Source organism: Pelodiscus sinensis, chromosome 2 (genome assembly GCF_052426305.1).
Source record: "Pelodiscus sinensis isolate ZL-2025 chromosome 2, ASM5242630v1, whole genome shotgun sequence".
Lineage (NCBI taxonomy): Eukaryota > Metazoa > Chordata > Testudines > Trionychidae > Pelodiscus > Pelodiscus sinensis.
The window spans coordinates 172,383,350-172,403,480 of NC_143053.1; the positions used below are offsets into that span (position 1 = coordinate 172,383,350).

General features: G+C 41.0%; 1 protein-coding gene across 2 annotated transcripts in view; it reads left to right on the plus strand.

Annotated features, from left to right (window-relative positions):
• The window catches only part of HERPUD2 (HERPUD family member 2), a 34,418-nt gene extending 14,352 nt beyond the window's left edge, over positions 1-20,066 (plus strand). The window contains exons 3-9 of one of the 2 annotated variants that reach the window (XM_075921752.2): positions 486-563; positions 4,699-4,812; positions 8,027-8,184; positions 14,623-14,745; positions 16,422-16,745; positions 18,108-18,225; positions 19,111-20,066. In XM_075921752.2, the coding sequence (XP_075777867.1) occupies positions 486-563; positions 4,699-4,812; positions 8,027-8,184; positions 14,623-14,745; positions 16,422-16,745; positions 18,108-18,225; positions 19,111-19,272 (1,077 nt within the window). In that variant the 3' untranslated portion in view covers positions 19,273-20,066. The remainder of the gene's footprint in view (positions 1-485; positions 564-4,698; positions 4,813-8,026; positions 8,185-14,622; positions 14,746-16,421; positions 16,746-18,107; positions 18,226-19,110) is intronic. The other variant, XM_075921753.2, reaches the window with a different exon arrangement.
• The last annotated feature ends 65 nt before the right edge of the window (positions 20,067-20,131 follow it).

The following is a 20,131-nucleotide window of genomic DNA, read 5'->3' on the forward strand; positions in this document are numbered from 1 at the left end:
GACTTGCCATGTAACTTTTAAAAAGCGCTATTTTAGTTATGGGGGTAATCACCAGTAGTTACAGTATATGAAATACTTTGTGGTGGTCTCTTTTCCACCAACTATTTTTATCCACATTTTGAAAGTTAGATGTCTTTTTGATTTCCTTGTGGTAGTGGAAGGGAAGGAAAAGAAGGGTGTTTGAACTATGTTTTGAAAGAGCAATTTTCAGATATGCTTTTGTTATTGGCTTTAATGAGCAAGATGTATTACTTTTAAGTGGATGGTTGCGGATTGAGTTTCCTATCTAGGACACCTTTTGCTATGCATACTCAGCAATTTTCCCATAACAGTTGAAATTACAAAACCACTAAATATGCTTTGCAGACTAAACAGTAGGTGGTGGGAATTTGCAAGGCATTTTTTTTCATCTACAAATGTTGTTTCCAGCTGTAAATCTGTATAGTTGGAAGAAGCTAAATTCCTCTCTTTGTCCCGTCTCATAGTCTACAAAGGATCAGAGACTGGTGTATTCTGGCAGACTGCTTCCTGATCATCTGCAGCTGAAAGATATTCTCAGAAAAGTAAGCTTTACATCAACACCATATGATATTTTAAGCAAAACCATTGTGTGGGGGAAATAGGATTCTCTAAACTTGCATTGTTGTTTAACTTCCAACTTTTCATTCTTGCATTGAGACTGAGCATCTTATTAGACATCATGCAGTCTAAATGTGTTGAGGTCAACTATTTTGAAAGTCAATATCCATCTGTAGGAGTAGAGTTTCTTGAAGGATTGAGATATGGTTTCCATTGGTGGGAGAGGATAGAATATTTTTCATTAATTCTTAACTAGTAGCACAAGGAATAGGATAGTGACTGGTTTTTGAAAGCTGGTCCAAGTATTAACTTCACTGTTGGGTAATGGAATGTTTTATTTGCAGCATCTGTGAAGCATGGATCCTGGATACAAAACTCAGCAATAGTTGTGAATGTATTTGTAAATAGTTCTATTTATAGGGTCATGTTTTCCTCAATCCGAAACAGGATGCTTAAAAAGACTCATTTTTCTTCAAGTGATGCTAGTGCATGGCTGTTCATACATAGTAATATGTATCTGCACTTTTTAATAAGTCTTTCTGCATGGCATCCTGACTCTTATCCTGATTTTAACTAGGGATGTTAAATATCAGTTAATTGAATAGTCAATTAACCTCATGAATTCTTATTGGTTACTCGACTATTTTATAGTCCTGAGGGATGGGGCTGGAAGCCAGTTTAAAAACCAGCTCCCCTCATGGACCAGCTGCCTGTCTCCCCATGCTGCTGCCTCTGATACAGAGGCAGCAGCACAGGGTGGCAACAGTCCCTGTGCAGGACGGAGGCCTGCGCTCCTGGTATGAACCGTAACTGAGCCTGGCTGCTTACCCGCCTGCTGCTAATACATTTTAAATGCAAAGCTGCTGCGGGGGTAGGTCCTGGACCTGGTGTGAGCCAGGACTGAGCCAGCACGCTGGTCAGCTTCCAAACAAATTTACTGGCCAGGGGAGGGGGAATGCGTGTAGTCTGTAGCACTAATCTATAAACTTTTGCTTATTGGTTAATCGAGTATGCTTTTACATCCCTAATTTTGACCTGCTGCTTGCTATGCTACATTTTGTTTGTGACTACTTGATAGTATTAACTTTTTCTCTACTGGTTCACCTTACAGATTGACTTAATGTTACTACAGGTTGAACCTCTCTAGTCCGGCACCCATGGGACCTGACCAGTGCCGAACCAGAGAATTTGCTGAACCATGGGAGGTTATGATAGAACAATGAGGAGTCCTGTGGCACCTTGAAGACTTAAGCCTCTGTGTGTAAAAACCACTTTGTCAGATACATATGTTGAAGTGTTTTTTCCCCATGCAATCTTTTGCCCAAATAAATCTGTTATCCTTTTAGGTGCCACAGGATTCCTCGTTGTTTTTGGAGATACTGACTAACATGGCTACCTTTCAGAAAATGATAGTATGGCTGTTCTATTGACAATTGGAACAGTTTTTCCAAAAGGATATTTATCAATATAATTTAAGCAAATCTCAGCAGCTTCACACTATTGTTCCCTTCCTGTTCTAAGGTAATTTTGTATTACATCAAATACCACCAAACTTATGACTGTGGTCAGAGGAAAACTATGTAAAATTATATTTGTTGACAATAAATGTTCTATTCCAATTTTTTTGTTTTGTTTCATAGAATGTTTTACATTAGGGATGAGACTAGTCACTTCCCTCCCCTTGCTGCCTCTATCACAGAGGTAGCAATGGGGGGGAAGAGGTAGGGGTGCTGGAAGGAGCTGGATTAAAAGCCAGTTCCCTCTGGCTCTGTGGGTGGGGGCAGGGGCGCAGTGATGAACAACTTTGAAATGTACAAGAGTCCCTGCTGGGGTGCTTGTACATTTCAGAGGCGGAACATGGAAGTCCTTATTGACTAATCAGATAGTCGATGGTAATTCCCTTGGCTATTCAATTAGTTAATCAAAATTTAACATCCCTATTTTGCATCTACTCTTTGTGCAAAAAGTCTACAGCAGCTCTATGGCTTATGGATTTTTGCAAGATATAGGGTACATAAATCAGTTGTCCTGTTATATATCCTGCTTTCTCTTATACACAAATTCAAGCTATCCTTATCTACTGGAGGAAGAGGCCATAGAATTAAATCCTGCTCAACTAGTGATTCTACAGACATTTTTATAACTAGCTTCAGCTGCTTTATATGCAATTGTTTCATGTAAAGATGTCTCCCCTAGTTCACTTCTGTCATCTTAGGGTGATGTAACAAATTCCTTGCAATCTTTTCCTAATTAGTCTGATAATGTGAGAGGAAGGAGGGAAAAGAAAGGGTTTTTTTGTTCACCATATCCACCTTCCCCAAATCTTTATGATTTTGCTTTAGATTTGGAAAAGAATTTTTTAGCTCATAGTCTCCAGTACTTTATCTAACTAGCCATCTGTTCTGATATCAGCTAGGGATTTGATGAATATTTACTGAAACTTTCTTCTGACATATTGCTCTCTACAGATGGAGTGCCATCAGTTGACTAGAATAGTACGTAAGCACATGTTGAGATATCTAGGAACTCCTTCAACATATACATTGAAAATCTGTACACGTGCGCCCAAGACACATGATGGTAATGCCACTGGGTAGTGCCAGTCTCAAGATACTGAGCTTGAAAGAATGTTGTATAATGTGAACCATTCTGTAAGTTACAGCTTGGGGGAACCTTATCTATCAGTGTAGAGATTTTTTTTTAAGTGGTTAAATTCCACTGCTCTTTGAATGTGACAAACATGTATAGCAGGGAAAGAAAGGTACCAGCTAGGGCAAGGGCGGGCAAGATCTAGCCTGCCAAGCCTTTTGATTCGGCCTGCAGCCGCCCTGCCAAAACCACCAAGGCAGGCTCTCTGCTGCAGCCTCAGGCTGCTGAAAACAGCTGTCTGCTCCCTCCATGTGCCTCTCTGCTCTGTGTGTGTGGAGAGGGGGGCTTTGACTGTAGCCCCCACCCCCTGCCCAATCACAGAACCCAATGGCCAGTTTCCATCCAATGGAGCTGGCTAGAGTGGGAGTGTGCTGTAGCTGTGTCAGTCCCAGGATATTAGCGATGTAAGAGGGTGAGTACTATCTTTCATTGGCCCAGCTTCTATTGGTAAGGAAGACAAGCTTTTGAGCTTACGTAGAGTTCTCCTTATCAAAACCAGGTCCGTGTAAGGTCAGAGCTCGCTAGCCAACGTAAGTTCGTCCAGTGAAAGAGATTTTCCCCCATCTTATCTCTGTAGAGTGGGAGTGGCATTTGTTGGGGTTTAGCATCTGATTGGTTAATTTGCTTGATTGCATCAGCAGGAACAGAGAATGTGGGGTAAAAGCAACCTTTTCCTTATTTATTTTGAAGATTTAAATATGGGTATTTAGGTTTAGTGTTAAAAATTTTATCCTTATCTAAAAACTAAAATACTTGTAAATGTATCCTTGTAACTTTTGTAATAATGTAACATTTTATTTATACCCTGGAGTGGTGTGGCAGCATGACTTCAGAATTGACACAGGTATGTGAGGTATGGTTTGGGGCAAGTCACTATAGCTTTTTTCCTTCAGTTTCCCCAAATAAAATAGGGATACTTTCTTTAGCTCATGTTGGTCAGAATTACGATTTGTAAATCATTTTGGATAATATGTAAAATATAGAGTATTTACTGTTTGCAGAAATTACATTTAGCACTCATTCACACATCTCAAAGCCTAGAAACAAAGAGCATATTTTCCATTTCACAGATGGAATATTTAAGGTACAAAACAGTAAATGACTTAGTCAACTTAGTACCATAAATTATTGGCAAAGCTAGAAACAAAATGCAATCTCCTGTTTCCTAGTTGGGTGTCATACCCATTGTACCATACTGCTGTTCTAGAGGCAGGGATAAGAGCAACTTATGCCAGAAAGTATGCTGTTGTGCATATCGATAGTAAATTGGTTTAAAAAAAAAAAACCAACTTAAGCTCACTATTACATTCACACCTTTTGGATGCAGTTTTAGATTTTTATGGCTACTAGATTTTGCATTATACTGCCTTATTAATTGTGAGTTTACTTTGAGACTAGGTTTTTAACTCCCTTTAACCTAGAAACTTCCCAAATATTGTTGCTTAAACTCTTCAATTTCTTTAATTTTAGCAAGATGACTATCATATGGTTCACCTAGTATGTACTTCACGGACTCCCCCAAGTTCTCCGAAATCAAGCACTAGATCTGTGTGTCATGGAGCATCAACATCTAGCAGCAGCTCAGTGAGTAGTTATTGAGATGAGTGGTGCTTTTCTTATTTGATCATGGTGTTTTTTGTCAGCATTTCCTATTGTTTTATAATCTGGTATTAAAAACTAATAGTGATACAATACAATACAAAATGTGATATTAAAATCAACTTGATGTAAACTGTCTGTTTTATGCTGTTAAATTGTGTATTATAGAGTAACTTGCTTCAAATATTAACATTTTAATAGACATAAACACCAGAACTCTGTTCTGGTAACTAACAATTTTGAAATCTGCATAGTCCTTATTAGAAGATGAAATTTGTGACTTCAGAACTGCTATGTTTTATTTTTTTTAAAAAAATCCTCTTTTCCTTGAGCCTGAAAGTGGGAATTTTCTTTACTGTGCTTGGCTATGGTAGGGATGTTAAGGACTTGTCAACTATCCGATAAGCAAATGCTTATAGGATAGTCGACTAGTCGATTCCCCCCTGCCCCACCTCCATCACATAGAGATAGCAAAGAGGGGAGAAGAAGGGGTACTTCAAAGTGACGGCACTGCACAGCTGATCCCGGGCTCTAGTGTGGCATTTCTGCAGAACCCGGGATCAGCTGGGGAGTCCCCAGCTGACCCTGGGTTCTGGGGAAATGCAGTGTGGAACCCGTGGTCAACTTGGGGACTCCCCAGCTGGATCCCAGGTTCCTCTGAAATGCTGCACGGTGCCCGGGATCAGCTGGGGAGTCCCCAGCTGACCCCGGTGGCTCCTCATGGTAGAGTCCCCCACTGACTCTGGGCTCCATGCTGCACTGCCGATTTGAAATGCCACGCAGAGCCAGGTTCAGCTGGGGACTCTTGTACATTTCAAAACTGACTTTCCGCTAGCCCCAGACTGCAGGTGGAGTTCCGCATTCCTCCTTTGAAATGTACAAGAGCCTCAGCAAGAGCCTCAGCGGGGGCTCTTGCACATTTCAGAGGAGGCATGCAGACGTGCCTATTGACTAGTCAATGGAAATTCCATCTACTACTTGACTAGTAAATTAACTGTTACTTAACATCATTAGGCTGTGGTAGAATGATGGAAACTGCTATTCTAAGTCTTTCCCTTCATTGTTGTGAGCCTCATGCTTCCTTCCCTTAGATGGGAATGTGATTCTTTTCCAGGAGGCTGTTGTGGGTAGGGATGTTAAAAAGTGGTTAATGAAGTAAACCTGTAACTGTTAGTAATCTTAGCAGTTACACAGTTACATGCTACGTGCTCTAAAGTTTATACTGCAGAGCCCACAGTGCAGCTGGCTCCCTGGGAGCTGGGCAAGTAGCCAGTGTGTGTACCGCTCCCGGTGCGTACTGGCCTCTGGCTCCACCCACGTGTGGCTGGCTGCCACCCTGCACTGTGAGCTCTGATTCAGAGCCAGCAGCATGATGTGACAACCGGTTCCCTAGGAGCTGGCGTATAACTGTTTAAATAGTTACACTATTACATCCCTGGTTGAGAATTATCTGAGATATGCACATCACCTCTTGACTATCAGTAAGCAAAACCAGCACTTCTGCAGTGAGCAACTGTCTCCTGTATTCTAATCTCTCTGGAATGCCAAGTTTGGTTGTCCTTTCTCGTACCTTAGAGCCCTGCACAGATACAAATTTATATCCATGGCTGCAGATAGCCACAGATATAAATCCATATCTGCAGGATTCTCCTGGGAACTGCATCAGCAAAAGGAGCAGAACATGGAGCCACCACTTCCAGGAGCCAACGCACCCTGCAAGGAGCTCTTCCAGCACAGCTGTACCACCTCCAGCCCCACTTGGTGGGGCAGCACAAGGCTCACTAGCATACCCCCAGACAGGAGCTGACATCTGCATGGAAGAGACGGGCAGAGCTTGAGGTGGTGCAGCCACACTGGAGGAGCTACTGGCATATGACACTGGCTTCTGAGGGGGTTGGCTCCATGTTCTGCCCCTTTCACTGCAGCAGTTCCCAGGAGAGTCCTGCGGTTTTGCGGATACAATATATATCCACGTAGGGCTCTATATACCAGCACTAGACAGCATGCAGATTAGGAGTTCCTCCAGACTCTTGAGTAGCTAAATAGCTTAAAACAATCTCCGGGAAATGCTTGAGTAAGTGCATTGAATTATTCAGAGGAGTTTTATGAATATTTCTGTTAAAGTCTGTATTACAGTTACAAAATAAGAAGTTTCCACTCTTACTGCTTTGTGTTATAAACTTCCTGTGTACACTGTGAATCACATTAGCAACCGGTGCCAGATTTCTAATCTAGTGGAAAAAGCATCTACCATAAAGCATATGGACTTTATCCATTATTCATTCATTCTTCTGTCTTCAGTTGTCACTCGAGAAGGTAAAACTATCTCCTGCATGTTTTTTGCTGAGGACAGATGTTATAGTGTAGAGATTTGTTCCCACTGTGACTTCTATATCATGATGACATTGCTCTTCACAATTAGCTTAGTCTGGGCATTTTCTAATATATAGACACTGTTCTTTAAAACCTAATATGAAGATTTGGGATTTATGAAAGATAATACCTTTATTAGCCAAATTCTAGTCTAGGTGGCTGGCTATGCTAGAATATGTGCTACCCTGCATTCTGATCTTCATTCCTGAATATCACAGCCTGAGAGGGAAAGAATAAAGGAACAAGATGATAGCTTAATGCACATCTGAGCCTTGTAAAAGAACACAGAGAAATCACTCTGGTGTGGAATCACAGGGAGCAGCCAGACAGGCTACTGTGGAAGGCTTGGAGCCAGCACCTACAGAACATTGGTACTCCAGGGAACTTGGGGAGGGGGCAGGTAAGTTGTCTATCTTGGAGCCAGAAGATCTTTCAGAGTTAGTCCAGGAATGGGCTGGGAAACTAGGTTGTACAATTGTTTTAAAGAACAATGAGACATTCTGGCAGCAAATACTTCTGTTAGTGATGGCCATTAGTATTCTCTTTCACTGTTAAACATTTGATTCACATTTTTTTTTCTGAGGGAACTGCTAGGTAGTGGGCATTTTTGAAAACCGGGCTTCATACTTTTCTTCCTGGATGGGCAGTTGTATGCTTTTCAGGAAAGTCTGGCCTACTGAGAGGTGTTTTTTTTTTTTTTAAGGAAAAAGTTGCTTGTTGAATGTGTGTGTACCAAGTTAAGAGCATATCTTTAATGCAATATAGAAATATTGAGTCCCCCCTGTAAATGTGGTGAAAATATTAAAGGAAATTATTTTATTTTAAGAATTCAGAACATTCTGGATCAACAATTCCATCACCCACAAGCCAAGGATCTTCATCCACATCTATAAATGCTAGCTCAGATGGAGTGAGGCATCGTAACCTTCCACAAGCACAAAGCAATCCTGTGCAAAGCCACCAGTTCCCATATTTAATGCAAGGGTAAGTGAATTTGAAGTAATCCTCAGCATTATGTCATAGTGCTGTTTTAAAATCTAAAGTTAGCTCTAGATACCTCCTTTGCACTTTTAGGTTTGTAGTTGAAATTATGGTTACTCCATAGTCTGTGATGGAATGAATAGTTATTATTAATGATTTTCTACATTTGTGTAATCGATCTTGATGTATCTGAGAGTAAGTCCCTGGGTAAGAATTACTACTGCTGCCTTCCATACTATTTCCTTTTCTGTCCTTGCCACATACCCTTGGCTTCTCTTTCTGTTCCCTTACCGTTGGGTTATATGATTGTGTGATATCTCCATTTATGGTTGAAACATAAGCAAATAAGTCCACAGAGCATCAGCCGATGGTTTTTCCCCCTCATTGCTTGTATTTTAATCAAGATGACCTAACATTATTAAATTATTTCCAAGAACAATGTTGACTCGGATTTTTTTTATGGCCTACACATATACAGAGAAGCAACTTGACACCTTGCTCCTAGTCTACGTTGAATTGAACTGTAAAAGTAATTCATGGATATCTTGAGTAATATATAGGCTGCCTTGTACTTGTATGCAGAATAACCTAACAGACTGCCTTCATGTTCTGCTAGGAAGAAATAAATCTGTTTTCTAATTGGTAGGAAGATTTATGTATTATGTTGCCCTGTGAACATTTATTCCTTGGATAAATAGCGACACTTGCCTTTGAGGAGACTGGGTGAAGCCAGCTGACGATCAGGGAAACTGCTTACTGTAGATTAATAAGCTTCTCCTCAAAGTAACTTGTGGAGTGTTCATCAAATATAGAGGGTTTTCTTACACTGTTTTTTGGGTGGAATGGGAGAAGGTGGCTGGGGGAAAGATGGGATAAATCTTTTTCACATAAATGTGCCATATAGGGTGTAAATTCTTCATCAGCATGCAGTTTAAATAAATGATAAAAAGGACCACTTGTGTGTGTCACCTGCAGACTGACACTAAGGGCCTTATATCAAAGTCCAGGTGACTTAGAATGCATTCTTATAGAGAAGTAGGCTTGATAGAGGCCTGGCTAAGGGGTCGGTGAACTTTGTGCAGTTTGCTTTATTTGAGGTTTTCTCTAGAGTAATTAGATTAAATATTTTATTAGATTGATCAGTATTTTGTAATACATTTTTAGGTATGGGTTACTGGACACCAGACCCTCTATTTGCTCACTGATCATTCTTTGTCAGTACCGATCCTATTTTCTGGTTTTGTTCAGACAGCAGTCCTTCTCATGACCCTCTTGATGAGTTAATATGCAGCCGTTAGTCCTTCTCTTTTTTTTCTAGAGAGCAGGCTCTTAAGTCTATACACTGATTATAGTTCTGAGTGACAGATGATGATGTCTGCAGTGACTGAGGTGATTGAGGAACGTGAAAGGTTAAACTCTGTTCCATCCCTTTTGTGGATATCGAGGTATCAGCCTATGCTTATATCAGAAAGAGGCAGGGATGTTAATTTGGATGAAGGAGAGTTAGGAGGGAGATATGAGATTCATCAGCATAGATATCTAAATACATGTAGTAGTAATGTGGTGTTAAAGCAGATTAATGTGGTGTTAAAGCAGATAGGGGGCCAATCAGGGCCTGGGGGAGCATGCAAAGTCCCTTGCCCCCAACCCTGCCAGCGGTTGCTTCTGATGCCACGTGCCCCTGGCGGGGGGAGGAGACTGTGTGTGCTCCCCTACCGCCTCCCCCCCCCCCCCCCGACCCTGATTGGTCTAGGGGTGGAAGGGCATGTGCAAAGACTCCTGCACCCTGCCCTTACTCTGCTACGGGTGTGCAGTGGCTTGAACCACTGGCTATTTTAAAAACAGCTGGCAGTTTCCTCTGGTGCCACATCCCCCTGGTGGGGGAGGAGTCTTCTCACACTCCCCTCTCCTAGGTTTCAATGGGACTTGGGATGGGAGAGCAGGGCGGCTGCAGGCTGAATCTGACCCATGGGGGCCCCTTTGTCCACTCCTGTACTAGGCCCTCTCATATATAATCGCTTATATTTATGGCCAAGTAGTCACAAAATAAATTGACAAAATAGTTTTATTACTGTTAGGTAAATGGAGTAACATATCTTAAAAAGTAAGAATACCCTGTACACTTATTATGAAAGGATTGTGTTGCAAATCTTACCTGTTGCTTACTAAAATGAGACTGTTTGGTAACTTAAATAGACAATATTTTGCTCCACTGCAAAATCCTCCTCCAAACTATGCAGACACAAGCTACCTAGACAACATAATGATCATCTTTCAGATTTTCTGGGCTGGTTTGTGTGTAGCTGTCATGAATGTGAGGAGTGCTGACCAGCACCTGGTGGCTAAAGGATTAACTCAGGTGTCTAGCAAAGGTGTCAGCCAGGGGGCCAAGAGAACCTATCGAGATATAGGGTTGAAATGTGAATTGGGTATAGGTTCCCTGCCTGCTTTCTTTGTGTGGGAGAGTTAAACCAGGAGTTGACACACACATACTGATTTAAATTCAGGCAGGACTACCATACTCCCCCCTCTGGAATTGAGGCATGGGAGTGGACTGAACAAAGAGAGAACTAGAAGTGAATACCAGGGAAATGAGTCCAGTTGTGTTCAGGGTAATTTTTCTTTATTTTGTGACTTGGTGTGAACTGCTGTGTATGAATCTATGCCTCTCCTCCCCATTTACTACCATCTAAGCATTGTGCCAGAGTTTTTTTTCTCTGTTTTTAATTTGTTTTCCTCAGTTGCTCTGTAACATCTAGCAACCAAGTATGCTTTATCAAGTTTATCTTTAGTTTTGTAACAAATCATTTCTTTTAAGGTGATGATTTAATTCTTGGGTCCTGGAAGGTCTGTCTGTGTGTATCTGCATGCCTCTGACTCAGGGGTCAGCTACCAGAGACTGCAGCTTGTTTTCTCGTTTCTTTTTCAAGCTCTTTTGCCGCAAAAGAGCTTGGGGTACGTCTGGGGGTGGTTTCAAGTATTCACCCCTGTTTCTTTAGGGATCAAAAAGCACTTGATGGAGGCAGCAAATTCCCCAAAATCTGTGTGTTAGGATTCTGAGGGGGAAGTTTGTTAACCAGTGCCTGTAGAGGCAAGGTTTTGAAGTTCTCCAGTAGACCCCCACCTTCTGCATTTGGAGTGCCAGAGTGGGGAACAGCCTTGATAGTAGCTTGGAAATTGTTCTGATGGCTATAATATGACATGTGCAACTTCTTACAAAACTTACTAAAGTCAAAATCCTTCCTACAGAAAATAATCTTTTTAGTTCAAGTGCTTGTTCGTGTGCATTCCAGTCAGATGTATTCACATATGTGTGCATGGAAGCGAGAAGATTTTTGCCTAGCTGCAACTGTCAAGTCAGCTTAAGTCCCTTCCTGGAATGGCACTGATATAACGCTCGATATATAGCCTTCCTGACTACCCATCTCCTCAGTTCTTTCTAGGCTTGCCAGATGCTTTCACCGAAAATCCTGAACATGACAGGAAAAAAACTTGGTTGAGCAAAAAAAAAAAAAAAAAAAAAAAACCCCAAAACAACCCCCACTCCCCCAGGAGATGAAAGTTGTTGGGGGGGGGGGGGGGGGGGAGGGGCGGAAGATCGCTGCGCCTTTAAGAATCCCTGCGCTCCTTGCTTCCCCACGCCAGACATGGCGGGGAACCATGTCCCCGCTGGCCTTCCGTCCAAGAAAAACAGAAAATACCGGACATGTTTTTCTGGTGTTTTTTGTTTTTTACTGGACAGGAGCCAGAGATAAAGGATTGTCCGAGTGAAAACTGGACACCTGGCAACCCTCGTTCCTTCTTACTACCTGGTGATGGTAATGAAAAAACTCTTGCTCTTGTGATCAGTAATCACTTCTCGCAGCAGTTTTTGGGCCACTCTGTTCATTTACATAATATGTTCGTTCTTGTGTGGTTTGGGCAGGAAACAAAGATGAAAAACTTCTTAAAAATATTGATGGCTTACACTTTCAGAAATAGTTTTCATTTGTTCACAGAATCAGTGAGCTTGATGATGTTTTTGTGTTCATAAAGGTAAATGTTTAATTTACCCTTGAATGAAAGCTTATTTGTCAGGATGCAAGATGACCGTCTTAGCAAATCAGTACTTTTTCTAAGTCTTTGTAATGACTTGATGCTGCTCCTGTCACAGAATGAGGGTCTTACAGTGCCTGCCAGTTCAATTCTGGAATTGATCAAGAAACAAAGTTGTTTTCAGTTTAGTGCTGAATGTTCAGTATAATTTGGTTAATGTGAACATTTGTACATATTTCTGATGTCTATGCAGTATTTGCTTATTGTTGCTCACTATAGATTAATAGATAATTAGTTGACTGCATAAGGATCTTGATAGCCCATCTGGCAGAATTGTGTATGGTAGGGTGAGGGAATTGTATGGTGATTTGTGCTCAAATTGGCAGTAGGGATGCGAAAGAGTAGTCAATTAGTCAACTATCCAATAACCCTAGGCTTATCGGGCAGTCAAGTTGACTACTCACATTTCTTCCCCCTCCTCCCCCCCCCGCCCCGTTGCTGCCTCTATTAGAGGCAGCAGTGCAGTGGGACCAGGGTAGGCTGCTTCACTGCTGCAGGTCCTGTATGAGGTGGGGGGGTGTGCCCCAGCTCCCTTCTCAGACCTTCTGTAGACAGGCTGCTGCTGGAGCAGCCTCTGGTCATAGTAGCCAGGGCTGGTTGCAAACAGGCTGCTCCAGCAATAGCCCCTGTCTGCAGGGGTCCCAGTCCCTGCTGTGGATAGGGGCTGCTGGACCTCGTGTGAGTCAGGACTGAGCACCCGGCTCTTCCTACATTTAAATTGCAGAGCCGCAACGGAAGTAGCTCCTTTTGAGCTCCTTCCCTTATTGACTAATTTTGTAGTTGATGCAATTTGTATTGACTACACAATTACTCAGCTGTACCCTGCTTAACATTTTTATTTGGCAGCAGCTCAGTTCACCCAGTTATCCTCCCTCTTGTATCAGGAAAGAAAAATGATTTTAGCAACTTCCACTCCTCCTTCTCATTTGACTTTCCTTGTTTATCTGAATACCTGGTGGACTAGTGGGATCTGATGGTAACATTTTTCTAGTCAGTGATCTCCCCAGTACAAAATTGTAGCCTGCTATACTCCAGGACAGAATGATAGCCACCATATATTTGCAGCATTTGCTGCTGTTGCTAACTGCAATATCAATAAACTTTTAAAAACTATTGCATAACGCTGTCCTGAAATATCCATTGGAAGATTTCATAAACCCCAGAGTTTTTTAGGAAGACTTGGGAATCAAGTTAGAAGGTGCTTTTAAATTCCTTCAGCTTCCAAGTATGGGGGAGATTCCCCGGGAAACAAAGTTCTTTATCCACAAAACAGACTGCATAAGTTCATGAATTGTCTTGCAATCAGGATATGAAAGGGCCACCTCTAGAGGAGAGAGGATAGCTTGCTTTCTATACCCAGTCAATCCTTGCTCGTTCTGTGGTTGTGTACAGTGATATGTATCATTGCTTCCAAGAATATGTAATAAAGTTTTAAAAGGGCATTTTAATGAATTCCCTGCCATTACAGGGGCCTTGGATATTTGTGAATTTCACTCCCTCTTGTTTTCTGCCTCTGGAACATAACATTTGAGTCTTCTGTGGGCTGTACTCCTTCAGTCTAATTTTAGTTGTGTGGGTTTAGTGTGCATGTGTTGTTGGTGGCCTGTGATCTGTAGGAGCTTAGATTATATCATGTAGTGGTCCTTTCTAGCTTTAGCTACTTGATAGTTCACTGTTGCTAAACTAGAGAATTTGGTGGACCACAGGAGGTCAACCATGGCCTGGGAGCTCTGGCCACCGATAGGCGTAGAGACGGGGGGGGGAGGGGCACACAGGAAACTTGGTCCCACCCATGATAAGTGGACATCCTGCTAATTAAAATCATGCTGAACCAGAGAATCCGGACTAGAGAGGTTCAACTTGTAGTAGGTTCTGAACCTATAAAGAAGTCTTCTACTGCAGATATCCCTCCATATAATATATACCAAGTGTTTGAGCAGCAACTCTGATTTATGAAGTTTCAGTTTTCTAATAATGAAATAATTAACAATGATAATTGGCTACAAACCCATTAGTCAGACATAGTTAATGGTAGAGCTTTTAAATGCAATAAATGCTTTTAGAATGAAAATAATGTTGGCTCATTCGGATGAGAATTGATCACATAATTGTGATGACATTTTATCTCTGACAAAGAGCTCTTCATTTTGCACATTAATACCGTTTATGTAATGGATCAGGTATGTAGCCAAAGGATGTATTCACAGTTTTATTGATGTTGCATTGTCTCCAGTGAAGCATGTGAAGAGAAAAGTGCTTGGCGTAATATATATTTTAGGGTGGTATATTTGTGATCCATTGATAGCCATAGCCTGAGTGGATATTTTTGCTTTTAATTCACTGTAGCAACATAAGCAACCAGTTTCCAGGTCAAGGTGTTGCTACTGGAATTCCAATATACCCTGCATTCAGCCCATTACAGATGATATGGTGGCAACAACTGTATGCACGTCAGTACTACATGCAATAGTAAGTTACTTTAAATATTGTAAGTTACTTTATATATACTTTATATACTAGTGCTTAATGCACCTAGGGTGATCACGACCTAGCCTAAAAAATAGGTGGCTGCTGTCTGACTGTAATTTCTGTGCTTTATCTCTTTTTTCTTTTTACCTGGTTTTACTGTTTTACATTTCACTGAATTTGGGTGTTAAATTAAAAATTACTTTTAACACACTTCAGAAAATGTATTCCTTTTAAAGTTTTATGATTGAGAGTTGAATTCTTCTATTTGTTTGAACATATCTTCATTAACATTTACCTTTGGAATTGCTGTGGTACAAATGTTAACCTCATTGGGCTCTTGTACTGTCTAGGCAACACTTTGACAAGATGAGACTAGCTAGTAAAAGCCTCCAAACATAGTTATTTATTAAAAATATTTTCAAATTGAATCATCTCCCATGCCAAGTAAAATGGATTCCATTGGTTTAAGCCAGAAAGCAAGGGAAGTAGCAGTGCGTCATGCTGGGTTAGAATTTTGGTCCTAGAGGGAGATTTTTCTCTTCTTCCCACCTTACTCATTTGGCAGTGAGGCTGGGAGCATCATGGTGATAGCACACAACTACTGAGTGAGAGGTAGTGCCACATGACACTCTTATTTCTGCTACTGGATAAAGTTATAATAAAGGCCAAATTTCTCCTACTTTTAGCTGCTTAGGTCCAGATAATTGCAGTTTAAATTCTGTGGTAGACCACACAATCCTCTGAGACCCTAGTGAAGATGTACCTATTACGTAATAACGAAAAGGTTATTAAAGATGACGTTTCAGGATTTTTCAAACTTTGATGTTTTACTAAAATATATTTTACTTTGTATGTATCTAAATTTATTTCAGAATCTGTGTGTGTGTGTGTGTGTGTGTGTGTGTATAAAATTAGAGATTAGAGTGTCTGTCTGAGTCCGTCTGTCTGTCAGTCAGTGTCTCTCTCTGTCTGCGAGTCCATTTGTTCAAGAATTCTCTCTAAATGGTAAGAGCTAGGACTACCAAATTCAGCATGCAGCTTCCTTGTATCCTAACTTAAAGCAAGGTCAGGATTTGGATGTGCCTGGAATTTGATTATTTTCTATAACATGGAAAGGGGTGTGTGGAGTGAATGGAGGGACACTGTACTAAGTCACCACTGGGGGCAGTGGGCATGGAGTACAATTATGCTGCCAAGTGACCACTGGGGCCCTCAAGCGAGTGGCCAGCTGAGGATGGGGCTTGCCATCTTACTTGCCACTGGCAAGTGGCCCCCTCTTCCCCAAACTCCTACTCATCCCCAGTGCTGGATTGGGGAAGAGGGCAAGCCCTGCTGGCCCTACTGCTGTGGCCCTCCTGGGAGCACCGCCAAGGCTGGGCAGCATAGTCCTGACTCCTACCACAGGATCTCCCCCGCCCTCAGTCCAGACCCAGGCAATGCTGGGTAAGTCTTCTAGTAATGTATAACAATGGAGGAGGGAAAAGATGTACATCTGTATTTCACACAATATCTATGAAGTTGGTGTGCTTTGTTTTAATACTGTTGTTAAGATCTCAAATTTCAGCTGGTATTTTTCTCTGTACAAAAGAGCTGTAAATGGATGGAAGGAAGCTTGGGTTTAACTATTGGTTCTGATACAATGTTGGCTTTTCAAAAAATGTATTTTTAAATTTCAGTCAAGCTGCAGTTTCAGCCCAGGCGACATCCAACGTTGAGCCAGTCAGACCAGCAGTTGTGCAGCCTGTGAACTCAGAGCATGTTCCTGCAAATGAGCCTCCAGCAGTGCCAAATGTAGCAGCACAGGAGAACAGACCTGTAAACCAGAATGTTCAAATGAATGCACAAGGAGGTCCAGTAGTAAATGAGGAGGACTTCAATCGAGACTGGTTAGACTGGATGTACACGTTCTCTAGAGCAGCTATTCTCCTCAGCATTGTATACTTCTATTCTTCCTTCAGTCGATTTGTCATGGTGATGGGAGCCATGCTACTGGTGTACCTGTGAGTAAAAAAAAAAAAATTTTTAGTTATGAATAGATATATTTTAGGTGATGACTGTAAGCTAATTTTTAAAGGTGTAACATTGGATCACTTTATAGAATTCCATCTCTGAAGAATTAATAATCATTAATGGGTCACATCCAGAAAGTGGGCTTTCAAACAGATGTTCAGATGTAGTCTCAAAATATAGAATTGAATTCTGCATTTCCTTTCCCCCTTTATTAGAATTAGGGCGTTAATACTTAGAACATAGTACTTTTTTAGATATTTGTGATGTCAATTGATCAGCTGTTGCAGGGAATGCATAGAATTACGGGAACTGAACTTAAGTGAGTGTCGGAAGAATTAAATTTCAATTGATTTCAAAAGCATATGTTTGCATTGGCCTAAATTATGTGTGATTACTGATTGGGGACCTTAAATGTGAACAGTAAAGCAGAACTTAATTTTGAATTAAGCCCAGATATACTTAGTGAATGCTTCCAGTAATTTATATGGGCTCTATGGAGACACTCCAGAATCCAGCATTCTGGGAGACTATAGATATTGGAACAAAAAACTTTACAGTCCACTGGTTTTTAAAAGACTGGTTTTTGTCTTCTGCTGTCAAATTTCATTCACAGTGACACTGAGGTTTAGTTTAAAAATACCATCTTAGCCAGGATGAAGGTACCTAGTGGGTGATCTGGATGCAAGTGGAAAGTGCCAGAAATATTTTATGGTTACATAGCACTTCCATTTGGGGCTGCTTTCAAAAGGTATTTTTAAAGGGTTTACACTTTAAAAGATCTACATTTAAGATTTTTAAACTCAAGTTTAACTGGTGGTGTGATGACTTAAAAATATAGTTGATTCTGCTATGTCATTGTGCCACCAGCTGTTTCAATAGGTTTTATTCCCCTAAGAATGGCCTTAATTATAATGTTTTAAAAATGCCTGTGAGAAACCTCATTAAAACTGAGCAGCTCAGAAACAAAATACTAATTTGCACTTTACCATGATCACCAATGTTAATAAAAGATATAAGTGGTGGGTTTTTTTTTGGACAGGCAAGTGGTGGGGGAGGGGGATGACTTGATGAGCAGAATTTCAGTTCTGATTTCCAGGTAAATTGTTCTATGTAACTTTAAGAGGCATTTCATTCTATATTTGGGTTAACAGAGATCTGTTCAGTTAGTTTTGTTACTTAGAAATAATGCCCAGACTCCAGTATTCCCCAACAATGTAATCCAGATGAAGAATGGATTATCTCCTCTTGGCCTGCAAGTTAGCTGAATGAGACTTGGGCATGTAGATATAATTTCATAATCAGCTTCACAATTTAAAGAGGTAAGTCTTTTAATTGTTCATTTTATTCAATAGACACCAAGCTGGATGGTTCCCTTTTAGGCAAGAGGGAGGCCAGCAACAGGCAGCCAATAACAATGCAGAAGGGAATCAGGATGGACAAAATGTAAATAATCCTGATCTTGAGGAGATGGTAGGTGAAGGTTAACTTGGATGTTTTGTATTTTCCTGTATTAACTCTTTCAAATAATTTGTGTTTGTAACTGAATGGTAGTACAAAATGCACCTTTAATCGGAAGGGGATGAGGATGGAAATGCACATCCCCTTGTTAAAAACGTAACCTTAATAGATGGGATGGACAGAAAGGAAATGAGCTTTTTGGTTTTATATGTTTAATAATTAAAGCCTTATTATGAAACATCAGATCAATACTTCTCTTGTCTTTTTCTATAGTATTTAACAGAGAATTGCTAGTTAGATTTATTACACTGTAGAATAGGTTCTGTGGTTGTAAATCACAGGGAGTTGCCATGCTAAAAGGGTTACTTTATGTAGGAAAATATTGCCACTATTTATTTATTTATTTATATATATATATAAAAATTTTCTGCGGGATGACAAAGTGACGTCATGTCCTCTACATCCACATGCTGCCACTACCCGCCTCTGTCCTCTGCTGCTTGCTGTGGCCAGCTTCAGCGCTGTCCCCTCTGTCCATGGGTTGCTTCACTTCCTGGGGGGCTACGCCTCCGGGTAGAAGCTGCTGGGGCTGGGTTCTCACTGCCATCCGAGCCTGACCCTCCAGGGCTGCGCCAGGTCCCCTCCACCATCTGTGCTTGCTCCCTCACCCTTTCTGCTGAGACTCTGCACCCCCAGTCTGCTCCTGCCCCCCTTCTCTCTGGCCAGACACCTGCACCCTTCCCTGCTCTTGCCCCCTCCTCCCTGGCCAGACACCTACCCACAGAGAGAGAGAGAGGGGGGGGGAGAGTTGGCAAGTGTAGCAAGCAGTGGGCACAGTTCCCCTCACCGGTCTTTATTAAAACAATTAAACCGTTCAGACAACTTCTGTTTTAAAAGGAGCGTCTTATGGATGATGGGATTGATGAAGAGAGTGGAGAAGATACAGGAGATGATGGCAGTACAGAGCAGCATCCTGGATTCATGGCTTCAGCTTGGTCCTTCATCACCACCTTCTTCACATCGCTCATCCCTGAAGGGCCTCCACAGGTTGGCAATTAGGTTCAAGAGGAACTATGCCAGGAAGCATACGCAGCTGTATGTAGAAGAGGGAGCTGAATCTAGGGGGTATTTTAAATACAGTGCAATTTCAAAAGATTTATAACTACTTTTTTGATCATGGTGTACAAAAATGTGTATTTTTCCCTTTTGGCTTTCTCATGCATATGAATATTTTAAGCACAAGTGGACTACTAATTTTTTTTTAAGTTCTTCTATTTTCTTAAGAAGAAGTAAATGTAAAGATACTGGTCTTCCATGTTTTATTTTAATTTTAGTTGTACATTACACTGAGACAAGCTTGTAGGTTGTGTGCACGATTATTCCTTTGAAGAGCTGTTAAAGTATAAATGTCAACCGAAATCTTTTAAAAATGAGATTTATCCTCCTGGTAAATTTAACTTAACTGTGAGTCTTCCTAATAGTCTTAAACACTATATAAATCCTCCTCTGAGTTTTGTGTTTCTGGCATTTCTCTAAAGGATTCTATTCAGACAATATTACCTGCTAATGTAAAGTACCTGCCATAAAGTACCAAGCCTCTCATGTACAAAGTACCTGCCATAGAGTACCAAGCCTCTCGTGTACAAAGCTGAAAAGTTTAAATATTTTGAAACTATACAGCCATCTTCAATAAATTTGTGGGTGGTTTTCCTTTAGACAGCTCTTCAAAGGAGATTAACAGTGATGAAATACAACATCAGTGTTTGATACCTGCAGTACTTTTTAAAAAGATGTACTGGAAAACAGACATGTAATTAGTTTTTTAAATAAAAACAAAGTTACAGTTATCTTTATGAATGCTTATTCCTACAAACAATCTTTTATCTTGAGTGCAAAACCCCTACACCTATAGGCGGCC